Source organism: Nyctibius grandis, chromosome 5 (genome assembly GCF_013368605.1).
Source record: "Nyctibius grandis isolate bNycGra1 chromosome 5, bNycGra1.pri, whole genome shotgun sequence".
In the NCBI taxonomy this organism is placed as follows: domain Eukaryota; kingdom Metazoa; phylum Chordata; class Aves; order Nyctibiiformes; family Nyctibiidae; genus Nyctibius; species Nyctibius grandis.
The window spans coordinates 61,620,363-61,641,711 of record NC_090662.1 but is presented as its reverse complement, the minus strand read 5'-3'; the positions used below and the strand labels follow the sequence as shown (position 1 = coordinate 61,641,711).

Here is a 21,349-nt window from a genome sequence, read left to right as displayed (position 1 = left end):
GCCAGCTAAGAAAAGAAGCAATTAGGGAGATGGAAGAGGAGGAGTGATGGGAGGGGAAGGGGGAAGAAGGATGAGCAGCAGGAAGGAAGAGGGAGGCAGATTGATTTCACAGTTACTGGAATCTCTAACTACATCAGTCACATTTTCTTTCAGCAAATGTTCCAGCATAAGACTGTGGCTGAATCACATGGTTCATGGAAAGTTCAACTCCCCTTCTTTCTTTTCTCAGAAACCACCAACTTGGAACCATTGTTTGTCATGTCCCCCTGCCCCCCTGCCAACTCTTTTGGATGGATGGCCTAAAACCACCTTGGGATGCTCCCTGGGAAGCACTGAGGGGGAAAAGCATCTGCCTGCTTTTCTCTACCATCCCCAGTGCAGACTTTTTTTACCCTGCTCAGAAGCGCATCCTGGGTCTGACAACATCCCACACAGAAACTCTATCTGAGAGGCAAGTGAGCAAGATCAGGAATGAGTGCTATCTGAGTGTAGGTCTGATGGGGAGAAGGCAGAGATGCACTTTTCTCAGCTCATGGTTTGGTTCATCCAACCTAGCACTTGAGTGATCCTGGTGTATACTCCATAGTGATTTGGACGTGCGCATCCCATTCCCCAGCTGACCAAACCAGCCAGAAACCACCTGCCACTGGGTTCCTTGCAGGCCAGTGGACCTCCAGAATCACCCTAGAGAAAAGGAAAGAAAAATGGGGTGATGGTGATCCACCAGCTTCTCCTGCTGGATGATAACACTGGTTTTGAGTCCCTCTGTATGCAGATTCCTGTATCCTCTCAAGTCATGCCTGGGAACATTTGCAACATTCCTTGTACCTTAGGCAGATGTCAAAAACAGTCTCTGGTGCAAATATCTGACCCACTGTTGCATGCCTTCATCACGCAAATTCCTCCTCCTTAGTGAGGTCCCAAGAATCACAGAATCACAGAATGTTAGGGATTGGAAGGGACCTCAAAAGATCATCTAGTCCAATCCCCCTGCCGGGGCAGGATTGCCTAGACCATATCACACAGGAACGCGTCCAGGCGGGTTTTGAATGTCTCCAGAGAAGGAGACTCCACAACCTCTCTGGGCAGCCCGTTCCAGTGTTCGGTCACCCTCACCGTAAAGAAGTTTTTCCTCATATTTAAGTGGAACCTCCTGTGTTCCAGCTTGCACCCATTGCCCCTTGTCCTGTCAAGGGATGTCACTGAGAAGAGCCTGGCTCCATCCTCTTGACACTTGCCCTTTACATATTTATAAACGTTAATGAGGTCACCCCTCAGTCTCCTCTTCTCCAAGCTAAAGAGACCCAGCTCCCTCAGCCTCTCCTCATAAGGGAGATGTTCCACTCCCTTAATCATCTTCGTGGCTCTGCGCTGGACTCTCTCTAGCAGTTCCCTGTCCTTCTTGAACTGAGGGGCCCAGAACTGGACACAATACTCCAGATGCGGCCTCACCAGGGCAGAGTAGAGGGGGAGGAGAACCTCTCTCGACCTGCTGACCACACCCCTTCTAATACACCCCAGGATGCCATTGGCCTTCTTGGCCACAAGGGCACATTGCTGGCTCATGGTCATCCTGTTGTCCACTAGGACCCCCAGGTCCCTTTCCCCTACGCTGGTCTCCAACAGGTCTGCCCCCAACTTGTACTGGTACATGGGGTTGTTCTTGCCCAGGTGCAGGACTCTACACTTGCCCTTGTTATATTTCATTAAGTTTCTCCCAGCCCAACTCTCCAGCCTGTCCAGGTCCCTCTGAATGGCTGCGCAGCCTTCCGGCACGTCAGCCACTCCTCCCAGTTTTGTGTCATCAGCGAACTTGCTGATAGCGCACTCTATTCCCTCATCCAAGTCATTAATGAATATATTGAATAGAACTGGTCCCAGTACCGACCCTTGCGGGACTCCGCTAGACACAGACCTCCAACTGGACTCTGTCCCATTGACCACCACTCTCTGGCTTCTTTCCTTCAGCCAGTTCACAATCCACCTCACTACCCGATCATCCAGACCACACTTCCCCAGTTTAGCTGCGAGGATGCTGTGGGAGACCGTGTCAAACGCTTTACTGAAATCGAGATAGACCACATCCACAGCTTTACCATCATCTATCCACCGGGTAACATCCTCATAAAAGGCTATCAAGTTGGTTGAGCATGACTTCCCCTTGGTGAAGCCATGCTGAGTGCCCCTAATGATCCCCCTATCCTTGATGTGCCTAGAGACAGCACCAAGAACAAGTTGTTCCATCACCTTTCCAGGGATGGAGGTGAGGCTGACCGGTCTATAGTTACCCGGGTCCTCCTTCTTGCCCTTTTTGAAGACTGGAGTGACATTCGCTTTCCTCCAGTCCTCAGGCACCTCTCCCGTTGCCCACGACTTAGCAAAGATGATGGAGAGTGGCCTAGCAATGACTTCCGCCAGCTCCCTCAGCACCCGCGGGTGCATCCCATCACGGCCCATGGATTTATGGACGTCCAGGTTGCTTAATTGGTCCCTGACCCAGCCCTCATCAACCAGGACAGATTCCTCCTCTATCCTGACTTCTTCTGAGGCCTCAGGGGTCCGGGGCTCCTCAGGACAGCCTCCAACAGTATAGGCAGAGGCAAAGAAGGCATTCAGTAACTCCGCCTTCTTTTTATCCTCTGTCTCCAGGACCCCCACCTCATTCATCAGTGGGCCTACATTGCCTCTAGTGTTGGCTTTACCTGCAATGTATTTGAAGAAGCCCTTTCTGTTGTCCTTGACCTCTCTTGCAAGGTTTAATTCCAAGGAGGCCTTAGCTTTCCTAGTTGCCTCCCTACATCCTCTGACAACAGACTTATATTTCTCCCAAGTGGCCAGCCCCTCCTTCCACGATCTGTACACCTTCTTCTTCCACTTGAGTTTGCCCAGCAGTTCCCTGTTCAACCATGCAGGTCTCCTGGTACCCTTCCTTGACTTCCTACCTGTTGGGATGCTCTGATCTTGAGCTCAGAAGAAGCAGTCCTTGAATGCTAACCAACTATCTTGGGCCCCCTTACCTTCTAGTACCCTGTCCCATGGGATTTCTCCTATGAAGAAGCTGACCACTCTATTGTTTCCTTCTGCTCCATGTGGCATTTCCAAATATGTGGAGAGCAAGAAAGCTGTTGGGATTTAACTGGATACCCAGAGGGATGGGAGACAGAGGAATTCCTTGAGATTGATAGTAATGAGGGAAGAGACAGGTTACTGTGTGTGACAGATTCTAAAGAGGCTGAGGAGGCAAGAGACTGATGTAGACACATGACTTGAAAATGGGAGGCAAAGAGTGGAGAATGGGCTGAAATGAGAAAAGGAGAAGTTTAAGTGTATTTGGATCCTGTCTAAGGCAAAGATGCCAGGAAGAAGGGGTCCTGAGAGCTGTTGTTGGCCACTTAGATCAGAGGAAGTGCTGGGGGAGTCAGTCATTTTACGGTCTTTTCACCTTCATTTCAGGCTATGGAGTGCATTTGGTAGACTTGGGACACACCCCACCTCCAATAGTCAACCCTGACCCCACAACTCCTCTGTTACCTGGCAAGCATCTTTCTTCCCCTTGTGGTACCCAGCACACAGCATCCTGGGAGAAATGATGTAGTGATAGGCTTCGCTGCAGATGTCCTGCTGGATGAGCTGCACGTCCACCTTCTGCAGAACATTGCTGATGTGCCCTGAGGGGTAGAACACCAAAATTAGTACAGGTGAGCAATGGTGGAGCTTCCCACTATTCACCGTGATCCCCCAGCCCATGCTCATCTCACTGCATGCTGAAAGCTGCCATCTGGATTTCTGTTCTGCTCTCCATTGGCATCACAGTCTCTGACTTTCAGTAGAGCACTTCACCTGCACGTAAGGAGTAACATTCCCCTTCAGTCCCTTTCCCTACAGGGATATGTTGTGGGCACTTCAGCTTTTGGGACGAGGAGGATTCTGGTTTGGGGAAACCTCTGGGATGTCAAAGTTTTGGGTTTGCTTCTCATTGAAATGGATGTTAAGCTCTTCCGGCTAAGTATGCAAACCAGGAGTGTCCAGTTCTCAATAGACCCGGAATGTTTCTGTTTAGGAACCAGCTGAGCAAGTGTGTGAGTGAGTGAAAGCACTAAGCTGACCTGGGTGAGCACATCTATATTCCTGTACCATGCACTACTAGAGAACAGCTTGGACCTGTTTTGCTGGCCCTGTAAGGAGAGAACATGAAGGGTCCATACCCATGCAGCTAAACTTCCTCACAAAACAAAATTGACTTATCCATACATCTCCACGGGAACAGGTCTTGGCCCATGCTGTCCCCCAGCAGTGTGTTGGCACTATGTGGTCAAATGATACCAGAGCGCATGCTAGCAATTACACAGCGTGATCCTCAGGGGACCTTGCACTGCTCCCATTGAATTTACTAGTGCAGGTGTCGCTGGGGGACCCAGGTCCTAGGGTCTTCGACATGGGGAAAATGTTGCTGCAGGGACCGCAAACAGGTGTCCCCAGGAGACCCAGTCCAGGTTTGATGAAGAGCAGGTTTTTTATCTCAACTCTCTCCGGTCAGGCACTGTTCCTGGGGAATGACCCAACAGGATCCCACATGTCTATGTAAGCATGGGGCTGGGCTTTGGGACTGGGGCTGCTCTATGCTGTGGCCATGGCTGAATAGCCACTAGACTGGCCTCTAATTCTTGAAGGGCTATTCTAGTCTTTGGATGAAGGAACATCTGCTGTCCACATGTAGATTACTAGACTCTCATGCCTGCCTCTACAAATGAGGTTTCAAGGCACTAAACAGGTAACTTTGTCCAACCTGTGACTCAAAATCAAAGGGAGTGAATGAGGCATAATGCTTTGGGTGAACAGAAGCCTGTTCTGCCTATGCCACATCTGAACCTATGTTTCTTCCGTGGCTCTGGTACAGTAGGCCACCAGCGAAGACCTTGCACCTACCACCTTCCTTGAGGGCTCCCCAGCCAGTGATCCAGCAATGAAGGCCAGGCTCAAAGAGGTGAGAAGGAGCAGGCAAGCAGATGGGCTGGATTAAGGGCGAGATGATCACAGGATGGTCCAGCTGGAGCAGGGCCACATCATAATCATGGCTGTCCTCCTCGTAATAAGGGTGGAGAAAGAGGCGGATCACCTTGAAGGACACCTCTGTGTGGCTTGTGGCATTTTGAAAATATTTGCCCAAGTAAACGGTCCAGATGGAGGCAGAGGCTAGTCTGTAGGATGCAACAGAGAAGATAACTCATCACATGAACAGAAAAGGATGGGCAGAGCCTGGCTGCTTCTGTCATAGTCTTTTGAGGAGTCACTGATATGGATGATCATCTCCCTCAGAGTGGCTTCTTTTTTTTATTTAGCTACTGACTTCAAGAAATTAGGTGGCACATATCTTTGATGCCTTGACATGCCTGTACAGTGGGACTAATTTTGGGCAGACACTTATACACACAGGTAACTTGCTCATATTTTCTTATTTTCCTTAGCAAAGCAGGCTAAAGGTGTATGTAGGTTAGGCAAGCAAGTGGGGCTGGTCATGTGCAAGTGACTATGATAGGGCAGAGAGCAAGAGCAAGACCATGATTCCTCCTGAAAGGGCAGGCCCTGGGAGTGAGCAGCATGGGACCTAACAGCATCCTCCGCAGGTAATGCTATCCTGGCCCCATCCTAGCACACGCTGACACCTCTATGGTTGTGACAGCATGGGGACAAGCCAGAGCCAAAGCAAAGGTGGAGCTGTGAAGTGTCTTCCACTGCTATTGCCCTCCCAAAGCTGCACTGTGAATCCCAGCATTGCCCCTTTTTCCCTGCATGCACACCCAAATACTAGTGCATGTATCCATACCCCTTTCCCCAGCTCCAAGCCACAGAGAAGCATAGCACAGGTGCCAGATGAGGCATGCAGCTGCCCCGTGACATTTTCACAAGCTGGATGATCTTCCCATCATGCATGACATGGAAAGCAATGCAAATCCTTCTTCTGTCCAGCACCCTTGCCTCTCCACTTACCTCTCATCCTGGAAGCAATGTGCAGCTGAGACCACCCAGCGGTCAGCAATGAGTGTTCCCCCACAAATGTGGCGTCCCCGAACTTGCAGGCTGGCCTGCCACGGCCATTCCCCTTCCACAGAATTCGCACCACCCACAATCCTGCTGAGAGGGGCTTGCAGCCCACAGTCTGAGGAGGAAGAGATACAGCAGGCATTTCAGGGGAGGAAGGGAACATGATATACTGGTCCTGCCCATCCTTTCCTACTTTATTGACTGAAAAGTTTGACCTCTAATCCCTTGCCTTACCCAGCCAGCAGATGCTTTTTTGTACTGTCCAGGACAGGTCTAGCAGCGCTCCCTCCCGCACGTGCCTCCACTGATGCCTGCACAGCCTTACCCCAGCTCCAGCTCCAGCCTGGGGATGCCTTTGGAGCAACATGCTGCCTGTGCTACTGCTGTCCTGTCGGGGAACCCTTGCAATCATTCCCTTTTACTGCCCACTGAGGCTCTAGAAAAAACAAGCAGGGAAATCAAAACACAGGCTCTCTCCCTGCCAGTGACCATGTAGTCACCGGTGATTTCCCTGGCTGGAGCCCTGTAGAATGGCATTGCTTCACAGAAGCCAGCATAGTGGTCCAACAGGCAGCCTGTGGGTAGGACCTAGCCTGTGAGACATGTCTATCTGGCCTGATGCCTCTGCCTGAAGGAGATGGGGAGCAACTGTCCAAAGAGCAAATGCCTGCTCACAGCTCAGCACAGAGAGCTGGCTTGCTGCTGCTGCCACTGCAGGACGGAGCAGTGGCACTGCTGCTGTAGGGATGGGGTAGGGAGAAGGTGGTGGAATAAGGGAGGGTGGGTGCTTATGCTGGGGCAGCGGGGGGAAAAGGTGGTGACTTGCAGCTATGTGGCATCCTGAACCTGCTTGACTGACATGCGACTGAGCATTTCCTCACCACAGCGCTTCTCATCGGACAGGTCCTTGCAGTCTGCAGTGGTGTCACACAGGGAGTTAGGTTTCTTCACACAGGTCCCATCTTCACAGCGGTAGGTGAAAGGACCACAGGGGACCCCTGCAAAGAGGAAGGGGAGCTGAGGCTGAGGGAGGGCAGCAGATTGTAGATGCAGCCTGAAGTCCTTTGAGTGGGGGGAAAAAGGCAACAGAGAGCTTGGGGGAACTCCATAAATGATGACAGGGCATTTCCTGAGCAAGATTGGTCAGCTACAGACAGAGCAAACATTGTGAGCAGGTCAGGCACATTAACTCCCAGCTGGTGCCCTTACCTCACAAGAGGGAAGTACGCTACTGGCAGCCTTGGCTCGAGCATAGGAGAAGGTATTTATCATCCCAGCGCCGTCCCCTCCCTACCTTCACTGCACTGCTCCTCATCGCTCCCATTAACACAGTCCAGCTGCTGATTGCACACCCTGCTGAACTCGATGCAAGTGCTGTCCTCGTGGCACTGGAACTTTGCAGGGCACACTGCGTGGGAGGGAAGCACACAGGAATTAGGCACACAAGACAAGGCGTCAGGTGTGAGGTTAGGGTCCTAAGTGCACCAGTAGGCTCTGCAACCTCTTCCCCCACCTCATAAGGTGTGCTTAAGACCAGCTCTAGTATAGTGCAGCTGTGTAGTCTTTGCCTGATCTACGTTGTAGGTATGCCTGCACCCTGTCTTACACTTTGCTGATGCTGACTTAACTTTCTTTGACTTCTTGGCTTGGCCTCAGACCTGCCTTATCACCATGGACTTGCCTTAAGGTCACTGGACTCTTGGTTGACCCCAGGTTACCATCACCAGACCTAGTCTGCTTGCCTTTTTCAGGTTCTGTAGGACTGCATCCTGTCTGGTGAGGTCCTCCTACCTTGCTGTCACCCTCAGTTCGTGGGTCACCTTCCCCTTCAGAGCAGCTGCTCCCCTTGCTCTCTAATAGGTGAGTCCTGAACAACAATGGATTCCTCAGTGTCCCTGAGCTGCTCAGGATGGAGAAGGGCCTAAGGTGCCTACCCGTCACAGAGTTTGACTTCTGATTATATATTTTCACAGGAGAAACTCATCCTGTGTTTGTGTGTATCTGTGTGCAACGCCAAACATGATGGGCCAGTACCTCCTGCGCATTTTCTTCCTGCAATGACTACAATTTCTTCAGTAATTAGCGTGAGGCTTCCAGTTGACTAAAAAAGATGCAGCAGTGGCAAAAGTATAAGAAAGGAAGGAAATTATGATGTTTCTATTTTCTTTTTCAAATATAAAGGGATGTTTGAAAACACTGACAAATACTTTTTTTTGTTAAGTCTCGGTCTGTGTTAACCTGTGGAACTGAATGACACAAAATATCCCTGAGGCCAAGAAGCTAACAGGATTACAGAAAGGATCAGATATTCATAAGGATACGTATGTATCCATGTCTGCATGAGGGAAACAAGTGAGCTCTGATGTCAGACAGCTGGATGATGGGACAGAGTGCACCGTCAGCAAGACTGCAGACAACACAAAACCTGACCTCGGTGATCCTGTGAAAGCTCTCACATTTTCAGCACCGAATTCAAACTTCCTTGAGAAAGATTTCTCCTTCCCTTTACTTTAGACTTTTTTGTACCTTCCTCTGAATCTTTCAGAATTGGCCATTGTCTCCAGTGATTTGGGGATCTTTCTGTCTGTGAAAAAACAGCTGTAGGGGACAACTAATGAAAAATTAGTGGTGGCAGCACTGTGATGACCCTCCCACACTCACACCAGGGATGGGAGAATGGATGAATTAGGTGTCATGCCTGAGCCTGAACAGCTGTTCCTATGAGAATGGGGCTTTGCAGGAGTCCTGGGATGCCAGGAATGATGTCTGTGTCAGCACTAACTGCTGTTGGCATGAAGAACTGATGGCTCATTGAGGACTTAAATGCTCCCAAACTGGAGCACAATATATGGGTGAGGATCTGCACAGACCAAGTGTCACAAATGGCCTGAGGGAAAAAGGGAGAGAGCAGGGCAGCAGGTGGGCTTGGGGAAGTGTGGGCAGGGTAGGAGGGTTGGGAGGGGGCTGCTGAGTGGTATGACAGCAGAGGGGGCTGTAGGCCAGGGCTGAGGCTGATTGTCGGGCCTGGGTGGGGGGAAAGTAGCACAAGGTGGGGGACAGCCTGGGCAAGGGGCTTCTTTCAGGCTGCCTGGAGTTCTTGGTGCACAGGTACTAGGGCGTTCTCCCAGGAAGACTGTTCTGTGCACAGGAGCAAGAAGAATTGCTGCCCATTCCTGAGCAGGCTGAAGCCATAGGGCAGTGGGATGAGGCTTTTAAGGTTGCAGAGGTTTAAGCTCCTGGAAGGGAGGTACAAGGCTGTACCTAGGCCAACTGGATCCTCCCCATCACTCCCTGCCTTTGGAGGAGCAACGGGCTGTGTCCTGCTGACACCAGGGTCCAGCGGGGAGAAGAAATCACTCACCACAATTTCTCTCATCCAGGCCATTGGGGCAATCTTTGATCCCATCACAGGCTGGGACGCACAAGCCGTTCACCAAACACAGGAACTCCCTGGGACAGGCTGTGAAACCATCAGGAAGCAGTTAGTCCCCAGTGACTGGAAACCTCCTTGCAGCAGAGCACCATGGCTTGAAAGTGGAGCGTGGTGGAGCTGCAGACCTTCCTGACCACACATGTGCTGCAGCATCGTGCTGGAGGCACTCGCTGCAGTCCCCAAAATCTGCCATGTCATCTGCTCTGAACAGGGGCAAATGGAGCCAGGGTACACACCAGGGGAAGGAGGGCTCTTTCCCTGCTTCCTATTGCACCAATGGGCCAGAGCCAGGAGAACCACACGCCTGGCGTGCTGCACCTCTGGTTTAGTGCTGTTTCATGACTCATGAATGCTGGGGAAAAGCTGAAACAGGTTCTTTGGAGTTGTTATTAAAACTTGGCTGGGGCTTTGAAGGGGTTGATGTTAGACACGTGTTGGTGGGTGCACGTATTCAGGGACTGGTATGCATTACAGGCATTCCCTCTTTAGGAGGGAGATGGAGAAACCTTGGAAAGACAGTCTGTGGGCATGTATTTGTGTATGTGTATTTGTGTGTGGTTTTATTCGTCTCTCGCATGGATTCCAAGGTGAGCAGGAAACAGCTCTCTATAAGAGCTCTTATAATTGAAATAAAAGTCACTTCAAGCCGGAGATGGTCTCTCATTGAATTCCCAAGGCCAGTCCATGATGTGGGCATGGGGGTGAGACAGTAGACAACTCTCTGACCTTGGGTTTTGGCGCATGGATGCTCTGGCAACATGAGGCAGGGACACATGTGCAGAAGCATCTTCGCATGTAAATATCTCTTCTTTTTGGGAGATCAGTGGTGTGTACATCACTGATTTGTGAGCATGTCCCTGAAGGGCAGATGGCACCTAGGGCTCACAGGATGTGTCTTGTGTTTCTCCTAACACAAGCCAAGTGCACAGGGGCTGGTGGTAGCCAGCACCCCCCCTAAGGAGCAGGGAGGAGCCTGAACTTACGGTCAGATTGGTTGTACAGGCTGTAAGCCGCCTGTACGCCAGGGCCAGTTAAGGAGATCTGCGAGGTGAAGGTGACGGTGATGTCAGCAGAGGACGTGACTGAGATCCGCTCAGCGTAGGCTTGCAGGGTCCGCAGGCCACACAACCTGAGGAGCAAACACAGGCGGGATGTCTTGGGCAGGGAGGGAGGAGAAGACAACAAAGTGAGGCAAGGGGTTTTGGTGGGGCTGGGGTGGGAAGGGGACCACACAGACTGGGTGTGAGGGGGAAGCCAGGAAGGAAAAATGCCTTCAATATGGTGTGAGGTTCAGAGTCCAGAGTGACCCTACTATCTTTGGACCTTTCTCACTTTCTGGGCAAGCGCTGAGTTCAGGCCACAAAAAGCAATTCAGTAATTACATTTATCTTCCTAAGAAGCCATGTTGTAGAAATTGTGGCGCTGACAGTTTAAGAGAGGAAGGCAGGGAGAGAAAAAGTTAACATCCTAAGCCAGGGGAACATAGCTTCTGGATCAGACCCTTCAGAGGAAAAGAAGTTATCCCCCACAGGAGTGGAAGTTAATGAGATGGGCTGGGGAAAGTTTCGGCAGGAACGGGGCAATTTTGCAGTAAGTGGGAGGAAAAACAAAAGCCATAGTCCATCCATCTCGGAGCCTGCTTTGAGATGGAAGCACAGCAGCTCTCAGTCCTTTGCACCTGGGCAGTGGTGGGCAGCAGCCCCAGCTACGTATGGATGTTATTTTTGGGAAGTCCTGCAGGGGGAAGTAGCTGTAGTCAATGCAGGAGGATATGGAGAGAGGTGGAAGATCTGTATGGAGGTGGATGCAAGGCAATGGCACACACAGATAATATTGCAGAGGTGGTGACAGGCAGATTTGCAAACATAGGAGACGTGGGAGGACACCAAGGTTACACACACAGGAGAAAACTAAGAGGCCTGATGCAAACAGCAAGACAGAGAAGGCAGGCTGGTAGCTCGAAGCAAATCTGTGGGAAATGTGCTCACTGGGGAGCCTGTGAACAAGAGAGGCTAAAAAAGAAGTAGAAAAACAAGAGGCACCAGCACAAACAGTGGCTGCTGAGTGTGGTAATAGGCTCTCCTTCCCCAGACCTGGTGACTGAAGTGAGCAGGGAACCTGCAGAGGTTAATTCAGTTTGATCCCAGGTGGGAAGTGAGAGACAGAAAACAGGACCCCAGAACACACCTTCTGTTCTGAATTATCCACTGGCCTTGTGTACAGGGCAGGTCGTGCTTCTGTCTGCTGAGTGCGTAGGCGTCGAACCACAGGGTGACACCATAGTCGAGTGATGGGACCTGCAGGCAAGGGGGTACAGAATAGAGCGTAGACGGCTCCTATGAGCACTGCAGCCCACACCATATGACAGAAATGAGCAGGGTAGGTGTGAAGGGGAGAGCTGCCAATTCACAAGTTGCAGGCCAGAAAGAAGCACCCTCTGAACTGGGGCCATGCCACAGCCCAGGGTGGCTCTGCTGCTGGTCTCAAAGCATGATAATTCCTAGCAATTTCTAGCAATGTGGTTCTGCCTTGAAGAACTCCTCTGGAGACCAGGTTTCAGATTCCTCCTCAGCTAGGGCATCTCTGTGCCGGCATGCAATATTAGACTCGTTCCCCTCAGAAACACACGTTATGTGGAGGCCTAGGCAGGCTGCCACCCTCTGCTTGCTTCTCATGATGATCTGGCTGAGAGCACTGTCCTGTACTCCCCCTTACGTGGGGAGTGCACATGGGTTTTGGGGACGGGGTGGATGCTCTTGTGGGAGCTGGCTCTTACCGTCATGTGCCAGGTGCACTGCGTGTTGGGCGAGTAGTAACTGGGGTAGTGTGGGGTGCCAATCTTCCCCTGTAGCTCCAGGCCCTCCCGCAGAGTTATATTCACTTCACAGGCTGTAAATACAGACATTCAAAGCCCTGCTACCTGTCAGCTCAACCTCAGCCTGGGGGTGCCATGTACTCATCCCGTTGTAGGAGGGGAGAAAAGGGGCTCTAAGGCCTGATGCTAAAGGTGACTGGGATGTTCCACCATCCCCCTTCAAGGGGCCATTGCTACCTGGCAAGACTTTTAGCCTCCTCCTCTTGTCCAGAGGAGGGTAATGGTAACGTATATTGCTGCTTTAGGCTCTTATAATGAATTGACATTTATCTGCAAGTGCATCTGGATGTGATGTCCAGGCCACATCTGGTCTTTCCATGCGTGAGAGCTTGGCCTTCTCTTAAAGTATCACGATTGCTCAGGCTCTGCTTGCCAGAGTAAAGACGTGAGCCAGATGCTAATTTATGAGTCCAGGTGAGGGAGCAACGTCTAATCTGCTTTTTACTGACCACCTCTACCCTTGCAACCTAGACTGCATTCTGACCCTGATGGGGATGGAGCACCTCTAGGAGCTGTGAGGTTGTAGGAGATAACCTGTCTCCTTCCTGGATCCATGGCCACCCTCCTCCAGCCTTCCTCACCTTTGACAGGCACTGCCTGTGCTGAGAGGATGAAGGGGTCATAGTAGCTGTACATGGCTTTCTTCCACACAATGGACATGACGGGGCCAGATGAAAGAACTTCCACAACGGGCTCCTGCCTGCTGCAACCGTAGATCCTCAGGGGAAAGAGATAAAAGGATGGGAGTGAAGCAAGCAACAAACAAATGAAAGAGAACAATGAGAGAGGAAGACAATGGAAGTCTGTGTTATCCACAGCACGTGCCTGCTGTGAGGCACTGACTGAATCAAATAAAGGGCCAGCAGAGAGACAGCTTGTTCTGCTGTAATCTCTCAGACTGCATGGCTGGCTGTGTGATATCCCACATCAGTGACTTCAGCTGATCAGCAACAGACAGGTTCTGCATCAAAGAGAATTTCCTCTGATGTAGTCTAACACCTTCCCCTGCTGCGGTGTGTCGTGCCATCCTGCCCGGCTTCCCTGCCATGCTCGCCCTGCTCAGGAGCTACCTACGAGGTGATGAGGTGTTTCTCTAGGGGCCCAGCTGCATTGTACATAGCCAGGCGGTCCCTGCAGTCCGTGAGAGTCCACTCCAGGCGTAGCTTGATCATGTAGCCCTTGAGGCCGTGGAGGTGCCAAAGACAACTGGAGGCCAGGTAGTCAGGGCCCTCCAGCCTTAGGACGTCATCCTCCTGGACATAGCTGTACCTGTAGCAACCTGAATCCAGGGGAAAGATAGAGGGATTTAAATCTCAGGGTGATGTAAATGGAGGCAAAGGGGGGCTTAGCGGTGGTTGAAAGAGAAATTAAGATATGGGATTGTCACTTGGGATATCAGTGTGAGCCCTATTTCAGGGTAAGGCTGACCCATCCCAGTGATCTCAGTTTACTTTTACATGTGTCATGGTGTCACCGGTCCCCTCATACCGTTGCCCCAGTTTCTCTCTATAAGAACTGTCCCCTCTTCCTTGTTTAAGCTAATACTGCCTCAGGCTTTAAATATCAGCACAGCACAGTTATCTTCCACTGGCTTTATTTTCTGTTCCACCTCTTTTTCTTCTCACCCCCATATTCTTCCTGGTTTTACATCCCCCTTGTCTGATTTCCAGGTTTCAGCAGGCTTCCAGACCAGGATTTTTGAGTAAAAGTCAGCTTAAAGGTGAGTTTCTCATAGCACATCTAATGCAAGCTGCCAATCATAGCAGTTACAACACTGCCGGAGATTACTAAAAGCATCTTTAAACATCGCTAAGACAACAGACTCCTAAATGACTGACAGCACATCCAGTGCAGAGCCGTGCAGGGAAACCCCCGTCCCATTCAACAGAATTTCATGGGGCCTAGAATTAGCACTGTTGTACCAGTACACCAAGCTATTTGACATGACTCATCAGGACAGGGACAAGACTAAAGCTGGCCGCACTGCCCCTGGGAGCTGGTATTTCTGCACGGTGGTGTGCTGCTGGGGGCAGAGGTGTCAGGGTGCTCAGAGCAGTCCAGCATGTAACTGCATCATGTGTCTGGATCTGGCCAAGCAGTGGCACTGGTGATCCCTTGCTACTGTTCTCATCTCCCCTTCCCAGGATTTACAGCTCCAGGAAGCCAGCAAGATTTCTGTCCCCTGTAAAATTCCCTCCCATAAAGTCACAAACTCAAAACAAAAGGAAAAGATAGCCTACCCAGAGTGGATTTCAGCACTACTATGTCTTTCACACTGGATTCTGTTAGAAAGGAAATATATAAAGGAAGATAAACAAAAAGATAAACTGGTAGTATCTGAATGCTATCATGGCAGGTGACTCCCTCTCTTCCTATGTAAATGGCTCACTTACAACTTTGGCATGGGGCATCCTCGAGGTACTTCTCTGTCTGCTCTCAGGGACCTGTTTCAGTCATTCCTTCCCCACTCCATCTCTCTGGGAAATCTCTCTGGCCTCTGCTCCAAATCCAAGAGCCCAAATTCATGCTTTCCAGCCCACCACAGGCTTCTCTGACATTTTTCCTTGCTTTTTTTTGTGTGCTATTCCAGGACATCTTCCCTTCCCAGGAGGGCTGGGAATTGCTTCAGGCAGCCATCCCCCTCCTCTGCCAGCCACACCACAAGGCACAACCCCACTTCCCAGAGCCTTCACCATCTGCTCACTCCTCCCCTGCTCTCCCAGATTAAATAACCCTCACTGAAAAGTATGGGAGTTACTAAGGGTGGGGAAGGAGGTCTCTTTTGATGACCACTGGTTAATGAGCTACTCAACATCCTTATAGGGTCCACCTCTGCAGAAGGGAGTAGCGGAGAAAGCCACCAGCAAGGACTACAAATCCTTGCAAAAGAGAGTCACAGGGTGGACAACACTTTTAGGAGAGCTGGGCTTTGCTCCAGCCTCCCAGCTGAACTGGAAGCAGCCAGAGATCAGGTGCTACCAGGAATAATTGCCAAAATAAAAGGCACCGTGAGGTCAATTGGGTGTGAGAATTGCTGTTGGGGGCTTGCCTAGGTCAGGGCTTTGGTCTTTCATAGCTCCTAAGCAGAGCTTGCAATTCTGTGGGGAGAGATGAGCAGTTTTGTCATGGCAAAAACAGATGTTGTGGAAAAGATGATCCTGCAGGAATAAGGCAGGATCCTAGAGAAGCTCATGGGCTGTAGGGAAGGATGTATGCTGAGCTGATATTAAGTACTTTTTTATCTGAAGGTAAAAAACCTGAGTTTCTGTAAGGAGAAGAAAGCCCTGAAACTCTTTGGGGGATAGGCGAGGCTAGTGTCCTGGGATGAGTGTAGTTGTTTGTTAGTAAAAATAAAGTGTTGGAGACATTCCTGCGCTAGTCAATGGTTTGCAGCTCTGTGTCTTAAGGCAGGCTGCAGCAGACTTAGTGTTTAGAGCTAAGCAGGTCAGCAAATGAGTCTGTCAGAAAGCAATGAAGTGCTAAAGACTTGCTGTTAGCTAGCTGTTTTTTCACTCCAATTTTACAGAGCAAATGAAGCCAGAGGTTAAGTCACTGGCTTGAGGTCACCCTGGCCCAGCAGTATAAGAGGTTTCTGGCTTTTGCCTTAGTCGCTAGACTGTGTTTCTGACTGGAGAAGGAGGCAGAAAGGACTAGGGAAAGCAGAAGGCGCTGGAGAAACTACAACTGGTGTGTTAATTCCAAAATAGAAAGAAGTGTGATCTGCAATTCCAAAATAGAAAGAAGTGTGATCTGCAATTCCAAAATAGAAAGAAGTGTGATCTGCTGAAATGAATAAAAGAGTGAAACAGATGCAAAGGGAATAAGAGGGAACTGGGAACAGCTAAAAGAACAGCACCGTCATTTTTATTTGTTTGAGTTACATTATGAAGTGAGTAAATAAAGAGAAAATGCTAGATGAGCTGACTTGGAAACATATAGCATATTAGCTTATGATATCTTTCTTAAGAAAGTTAATTTAAATTGGCTGAGTGTGAGGTCTGGTATGCTGGAAAGAAATCATAAGTAGAAGTAAGTGGCTAATGGTAACTGCAGGAGGAGATGTCTTCATGAGATGCTAATGCAGCTTCAGAATAAGAACTTAACATGATGGTCCAGATGAGGGAGTGAAAATCGTTTTGAGGAAATCAAATTTTCTTTAGAGACAACAAAAAACTGACCCCCAAATCAAAACAATTGAGATGTGGAGGGTAAAGTTAAAGAAAATATGGGTGGGATATATTAGAATAAGATTCACCTTAGGAAAATACAAGATAACATGTCTGGGGAAAAAGCCTTGGAGATGTAACGTTTCATGGGAAGGCGAAACTTGGAAGTGAGAGTCCGAAGGGAAGAGAAGAAACACAATGTATTTTAAAACCTATGAAGTTTGGGGCTCTGTAAGAGGAATCAGATCAGGCTGAGAAGTTGTCTTGTTAAAAGGACCAAATACAAATTCCATTGGACATAGATGTATTAAATATAGACACATCCCTAGTCCTTTATCTAACACCTGTTTTAGAGCAGTTCTGTAGGGATGACTTTTTAAATAGGCTGTGATCTTCACTGTGGGCAACAATAAATAATCCTTAAAATCGTATGTCAAGAACTGAAATGGCAACAATGCTTTGTCTCAGAGGAAGACTAGTGATGACTCAGGTATGTTGCCTTCATTCTTCTCTCAATCAAGTAGCCTGGAATAATCTCCCAAAGAAAAGTAGGAAATCTAATTGCTTGCTATTTTTGAGCTGAGCTGAGCAAAGTCATGACCTGTATTAGATCTTGCTCCACAAAAGCCAAAGCTGATGGGAGCGGGGGAAAAAAACGGTTACCCAGCTGGTCATGGTCAGCTGTTATCTCCAATAATCTTTAATCCTTCAAAGGGAGGATGATTTTTAAAATCAAACTTCAGTTCTCCTCTGTCAGGAAGAACTAAATGTAATTCTATACCCTGATTCTCACTTTTTTCCCTGTCCTCTTCAGGTTTCCCCCTATCCCCTTCAGTAGTGACTTCTGGAGTCTTCTAATCTCCCTTCAGCACCTTATAAATCTTGGAGCATTTCTGACTGCTCAGGCCATAGCTGAGCAGCTGGTACTTACCCAGCAGAACCAGCGAGTCTGGGTTGACCCTGTACTCCATCTGGTAGGACAGGCTGCCCGAGCTGTTGAAGCTGGTGGTGAGCTCTTGGTGGAGCATTGTGTTTACCCTCTCAGCAGTCACCTTCTTCCACTGACTCTCAGGGATTTGGAGGGCAAACCAGAAGAAGAAGGTCAGAGCCCCCTCCCTAACAGAGAAATAGCATGTTAAATATCCTCTCTCTTCCTCTCCAGAATCACTGGAGAGGCTAACCCCAGAGATTAACCCCCACACACTTTTTTTTTTTTCCACAGATCAGACACATCTCTGTGGACTTTCCAGCTCACTGCTCTGACCCAGAGAAACTGCTCTGAGCAGAGCAAGAGAGCTGCTATGTCCATGGTGCTAGTTAATGCTCAGTCCTTTGGGGGAGAAAGCCATTTTATGCCATCTGGCTTTAGTGATGACCATATGTGGTCAAATTAATGTGATAATTAATCAAGACTGGTCTGATGAGTAAACAAAATTACCTTTGGTTACTACTGACTAGGGATTGAAAAGAAACACTCAAGACTTTGTTGTCTCACCTCCCAGTGGTGACAAGTGGATGATTTATGACTCGGTACCTTACCACAAGCCATTAATGCTGGGCAGGCTCAAGCTGCAGGAGACTGTGACTGGGAAAGCTCTGTTCAACCAGCTGGCAGAGAAAATTGGCTGGGGGAGGGGGAAGAGATGTTGAAACAAACCTTTGTTCAGTAAAAGGCTAGAGGAAGAATTGCAACTGAAACTTTTATTTCCCCAGTTGAAAATGGAGTTACATCAAAATTGGAATTTTCCTTAGCTGAAGAACAAATTTAGGGCTGTAGTTTTCCATGGAAAAAAATCAGAAGCAACTGTATACGTCAGTTTGGAAGTCATGCCTGCTTTCTTGATCTACTGTGATGACCTGCAAAGCTGTAGCCCCACATCTGTCCCATTCCACTATTACCCTGTTCCCTGGTGGACTATGCTTCTTGGCTGGAATACCTTTTCCATGGTGCATTCTAGCCTCTCCCTTCTGGTGCCTAGAATCAGGCCATAAAATGACTTTCTCAAATTAGAGGAATTAACTTCCAGCTGCTTAGTTTCTACTGAGAATGCCAAGCCCAGATTTTTTTTTCCAGTTCTTCCTAGTCATTTTTTTTCCTCTCTTGAACTTTTGCCTCTCTGAAAAATTTCTCAGTTTTGTCTTTTCGTCATGACCTCAGATGAACATGAACATCAAAATATCCCCAGCTCTGTCATGCTCTAACCGTTCTATACCTGGACTGCCCAGCCTGGCCTGGAGTTCATGGTGGGGACTGCAGCAGTTTGTCATGGCCAGATTTCAGTGAAACCAGAGTACAATTGACTGGAAGCTTTCACACACGAACAAGCAAAAACGCTGTGGGTGCTACTCACCCAAAGGCATACACTGTGCTCGAGTTGTAATATCGACCCAGCTCTGTGGCACGAATCAGTTCCTTCAGCTGCAACGAGAATGTCGTCTGATAACTATTGTGCAATGTTACAGTGGCAAAGGACATATGGCCAACCCTATGTTTCATCCTTCTTGCTGTACAGACCCACCAAGTCTGTCACTTGGAGGGGGGTACCTGAGCCCTTCCTCTCTCTGCTCACTGAACTGCCTCAGGGCTATCTCTAGTCATGAAATTGCCCTCACCATCTTCTGGAGCTTAGCTGATTCCAACCAGAATGCTCTGGACTCCACCTGCCCAAGGTCCGGGGAGTACTGGCGATTGAGGACCTGGAGGCTGCCAGAGTAAAACTGCAGGACGGTTGGTTCCAGATGCCACGGTCTGTAGTCTGCCAACAGAAGACACTACTGATTAACCTTGCTGATATGTAGGAGAGAGGGGTTTACCCCTATGTACGAATGTGTAAAGATCACCAAGAGTCACTAACATGCTTCGAGCGGGGCATTGCCTTGACTATACCCCATCCACTTCCTGTGTGGGGACAAAACATGTTGAATTTTTACCTAGGAAATACCAGGTTGCTGCAGCAGCTCCAGCCAGCAAAAGAAAGGCTATCCCAAGGGGCACATAGCGGAGGCAGTCACGTGAGTTAGTCTCTGATTCATCCTTTGAGAGGGAGTTGGCATCTTCCTCCTGTTCCTTGGCCTCCATCAGGGGCACCTAGTGACACAGCACACCAAGCTCAGGCTGGGATTTCTGCATCCCTCTGTGCTCCTCTCCCAAGATCTATAGCCTCAAGAGATCTGTGTGCTAGCCATCAAAGACTTTGCTCAGTGCAAATGTGAGTAAAATGCCTAATTCAGTGGGAGACAGGCTTCCAGGACACTGTCCTGTTTACACCTCCTGGGTAATGCCTTAATTTTCCCTGGGTTTTGCTTCTGCCAAAACCAAAAATGAGTACAATAATGAATTTCACCAGAGACAAAAGTGTTATCCTCCCAAGCTGGGAATGGTTTCAAAACTGGTATTTTATTGACTTAGAAATCAATGCAAAAGAAAATTTGTGACCTCAAATGCACACAGAAGTTGCACACATCAGCCACAGCCTGGGAGCCTGAAGTTGCACTTTGCCTGTTGTGCCATTTTGCTCTCGGTGCCTAAAAGTAAGCAAACCTTGCCATTCCCACCAGACCATGTGTCCCAGTGCTAAGCCCATGCTGGCACTGACTCCTCTAGCTGAGCTAGTGAGGGGAGAGCACCTGAACAATGTTCGACCCTCCACCACCCTCTGCTTGTGCCAGGGGACACCTTCTGGCTTCCTTTGACCCTTGCCTACCCCAGGCTGCTTCTTTTGCTTCCTCCTGACTGCTCCTTTTCTGTCAGCCCCAGATTCTGAGGGTAAGAAATGTCATTGCCAAGAGCGCCACATTAATCTTTGTTATCTCACCTGTCTTCCTTCTCCTTTCCTCTGCCATTACACAGTGCACAGCTGCCCCCAAAGTCTTACTGTGTTTCTGTGGCTGGAGAGGAAAGGGATGTGAATGCATCCACGTGGGAGGGCACAGAGGTCTTGGGGAATGCCTGTGCCCTGTCTACGTGTCTGTGAGTTGTCTTTGTGCTCAGTGGTGTGTGTGACTGTGCAGGCATGAATGCTCAGGAGGGACTTCTTGCAGATGTGGGAAGAGATGGTTGGCCTCGTGCCCTTTTTAGCCCACATGGATACCCTGGAGCATTCACACAATAGGGGTGAGTGGGCTTCTTGATCTCCTTGCTTTGCCCCAGTTACTGAGCCTCAAGCCCTCCAGGCTGCCTTGCAACACAGAAACATGCTTGCAGAATGTAAGCACCAGGTAACTCACTCTGCAACATTAAACCCATCTTGGTGTACATCAGCACTTGGACAATCAGCCACACATCTGCTTGCTCTAACGCACCCTTCCAGAGACGCACATGGTACAAACAGGTCCAGCACAGACTGCTCTTCCTTGCTTCTCGTGGGTCACCTTTCTGTGCAACCCTTGGAGAGGATCTCCTTCCTAATGAACCAGGTTGGGCAGTCCAGGAGAGCAAAAGCACTTCTCTGCTATCACAGCATCCCTTCAGAAACAGCAGGCACAAGCAAAGAACCGCAGACAGAGGGGCAGAGGGAGGAGGGCAGGAAGCAGCAGCAGAAGAGCTTCTTTGTTAGAAGATTTGATGGTAGGCACTGGGGTTTCCCCCAGACCTACCTTTGAAACCTGGTGCCGCCTGCGAGGCCTGGCCCACATCCCCTACGCAAGCCAGCTCACACATGCATGGAGAGGGGGAGAGAGGAGGACATTTATTTACCCAAGCTCAAGGTCTCCTCAGCGATCAATAACCTGATGCCATGTCCCTTCAGCTTGGCCTTTGTCCTGCACCGTCCTGCCACGATGGATCAGCACACCCTGCACAATGGCTTTTTTTTTCCTGAAATGGAGTTTTCG

At 49.5% G+C, this 21,349-nt stretch overlaps 1 protein-coding gene across 1 annotated transcript; it reads right to left on the bottom strand.

Moving 5' to 3' along the window:
• Positions 1-525: 525 nt before the first annotated feature.
• On the bottom strand, positions 526-19,595 carry TMPRSS6 (transmembrane serine protease 6). The gene is made up of 17 exons (XM_068401828.1): positions 19,448-19,595; positions 19,130-19,272; positions 18,868-18,935; positions 17,448-17,632; positions 14,591-14,632; positions 13,425-13,629; positions 12,932-13,068; positions 12,252-12,364; positions 11,663-11,772; positions 10,459-10,604; positions 9,404-9,502; positions 7,337-7,450; positions 6,924-7,040; positions 5,989-6,157; positions 4,927-5,198; positions 3,532-3,668; positions 526-684 (listed from the first exon to the last, which is right to left on the bottom strand). Exons 1-17 carry the CDS (start codon positions 19,593-19,595, stop codon positions 526-528), a joined length of 2,364 nt encoding a protein of 787 aa, XP_068257929.1.
• Positions 19,596-21,349: the final 1,754 nt, after the last annotated feature.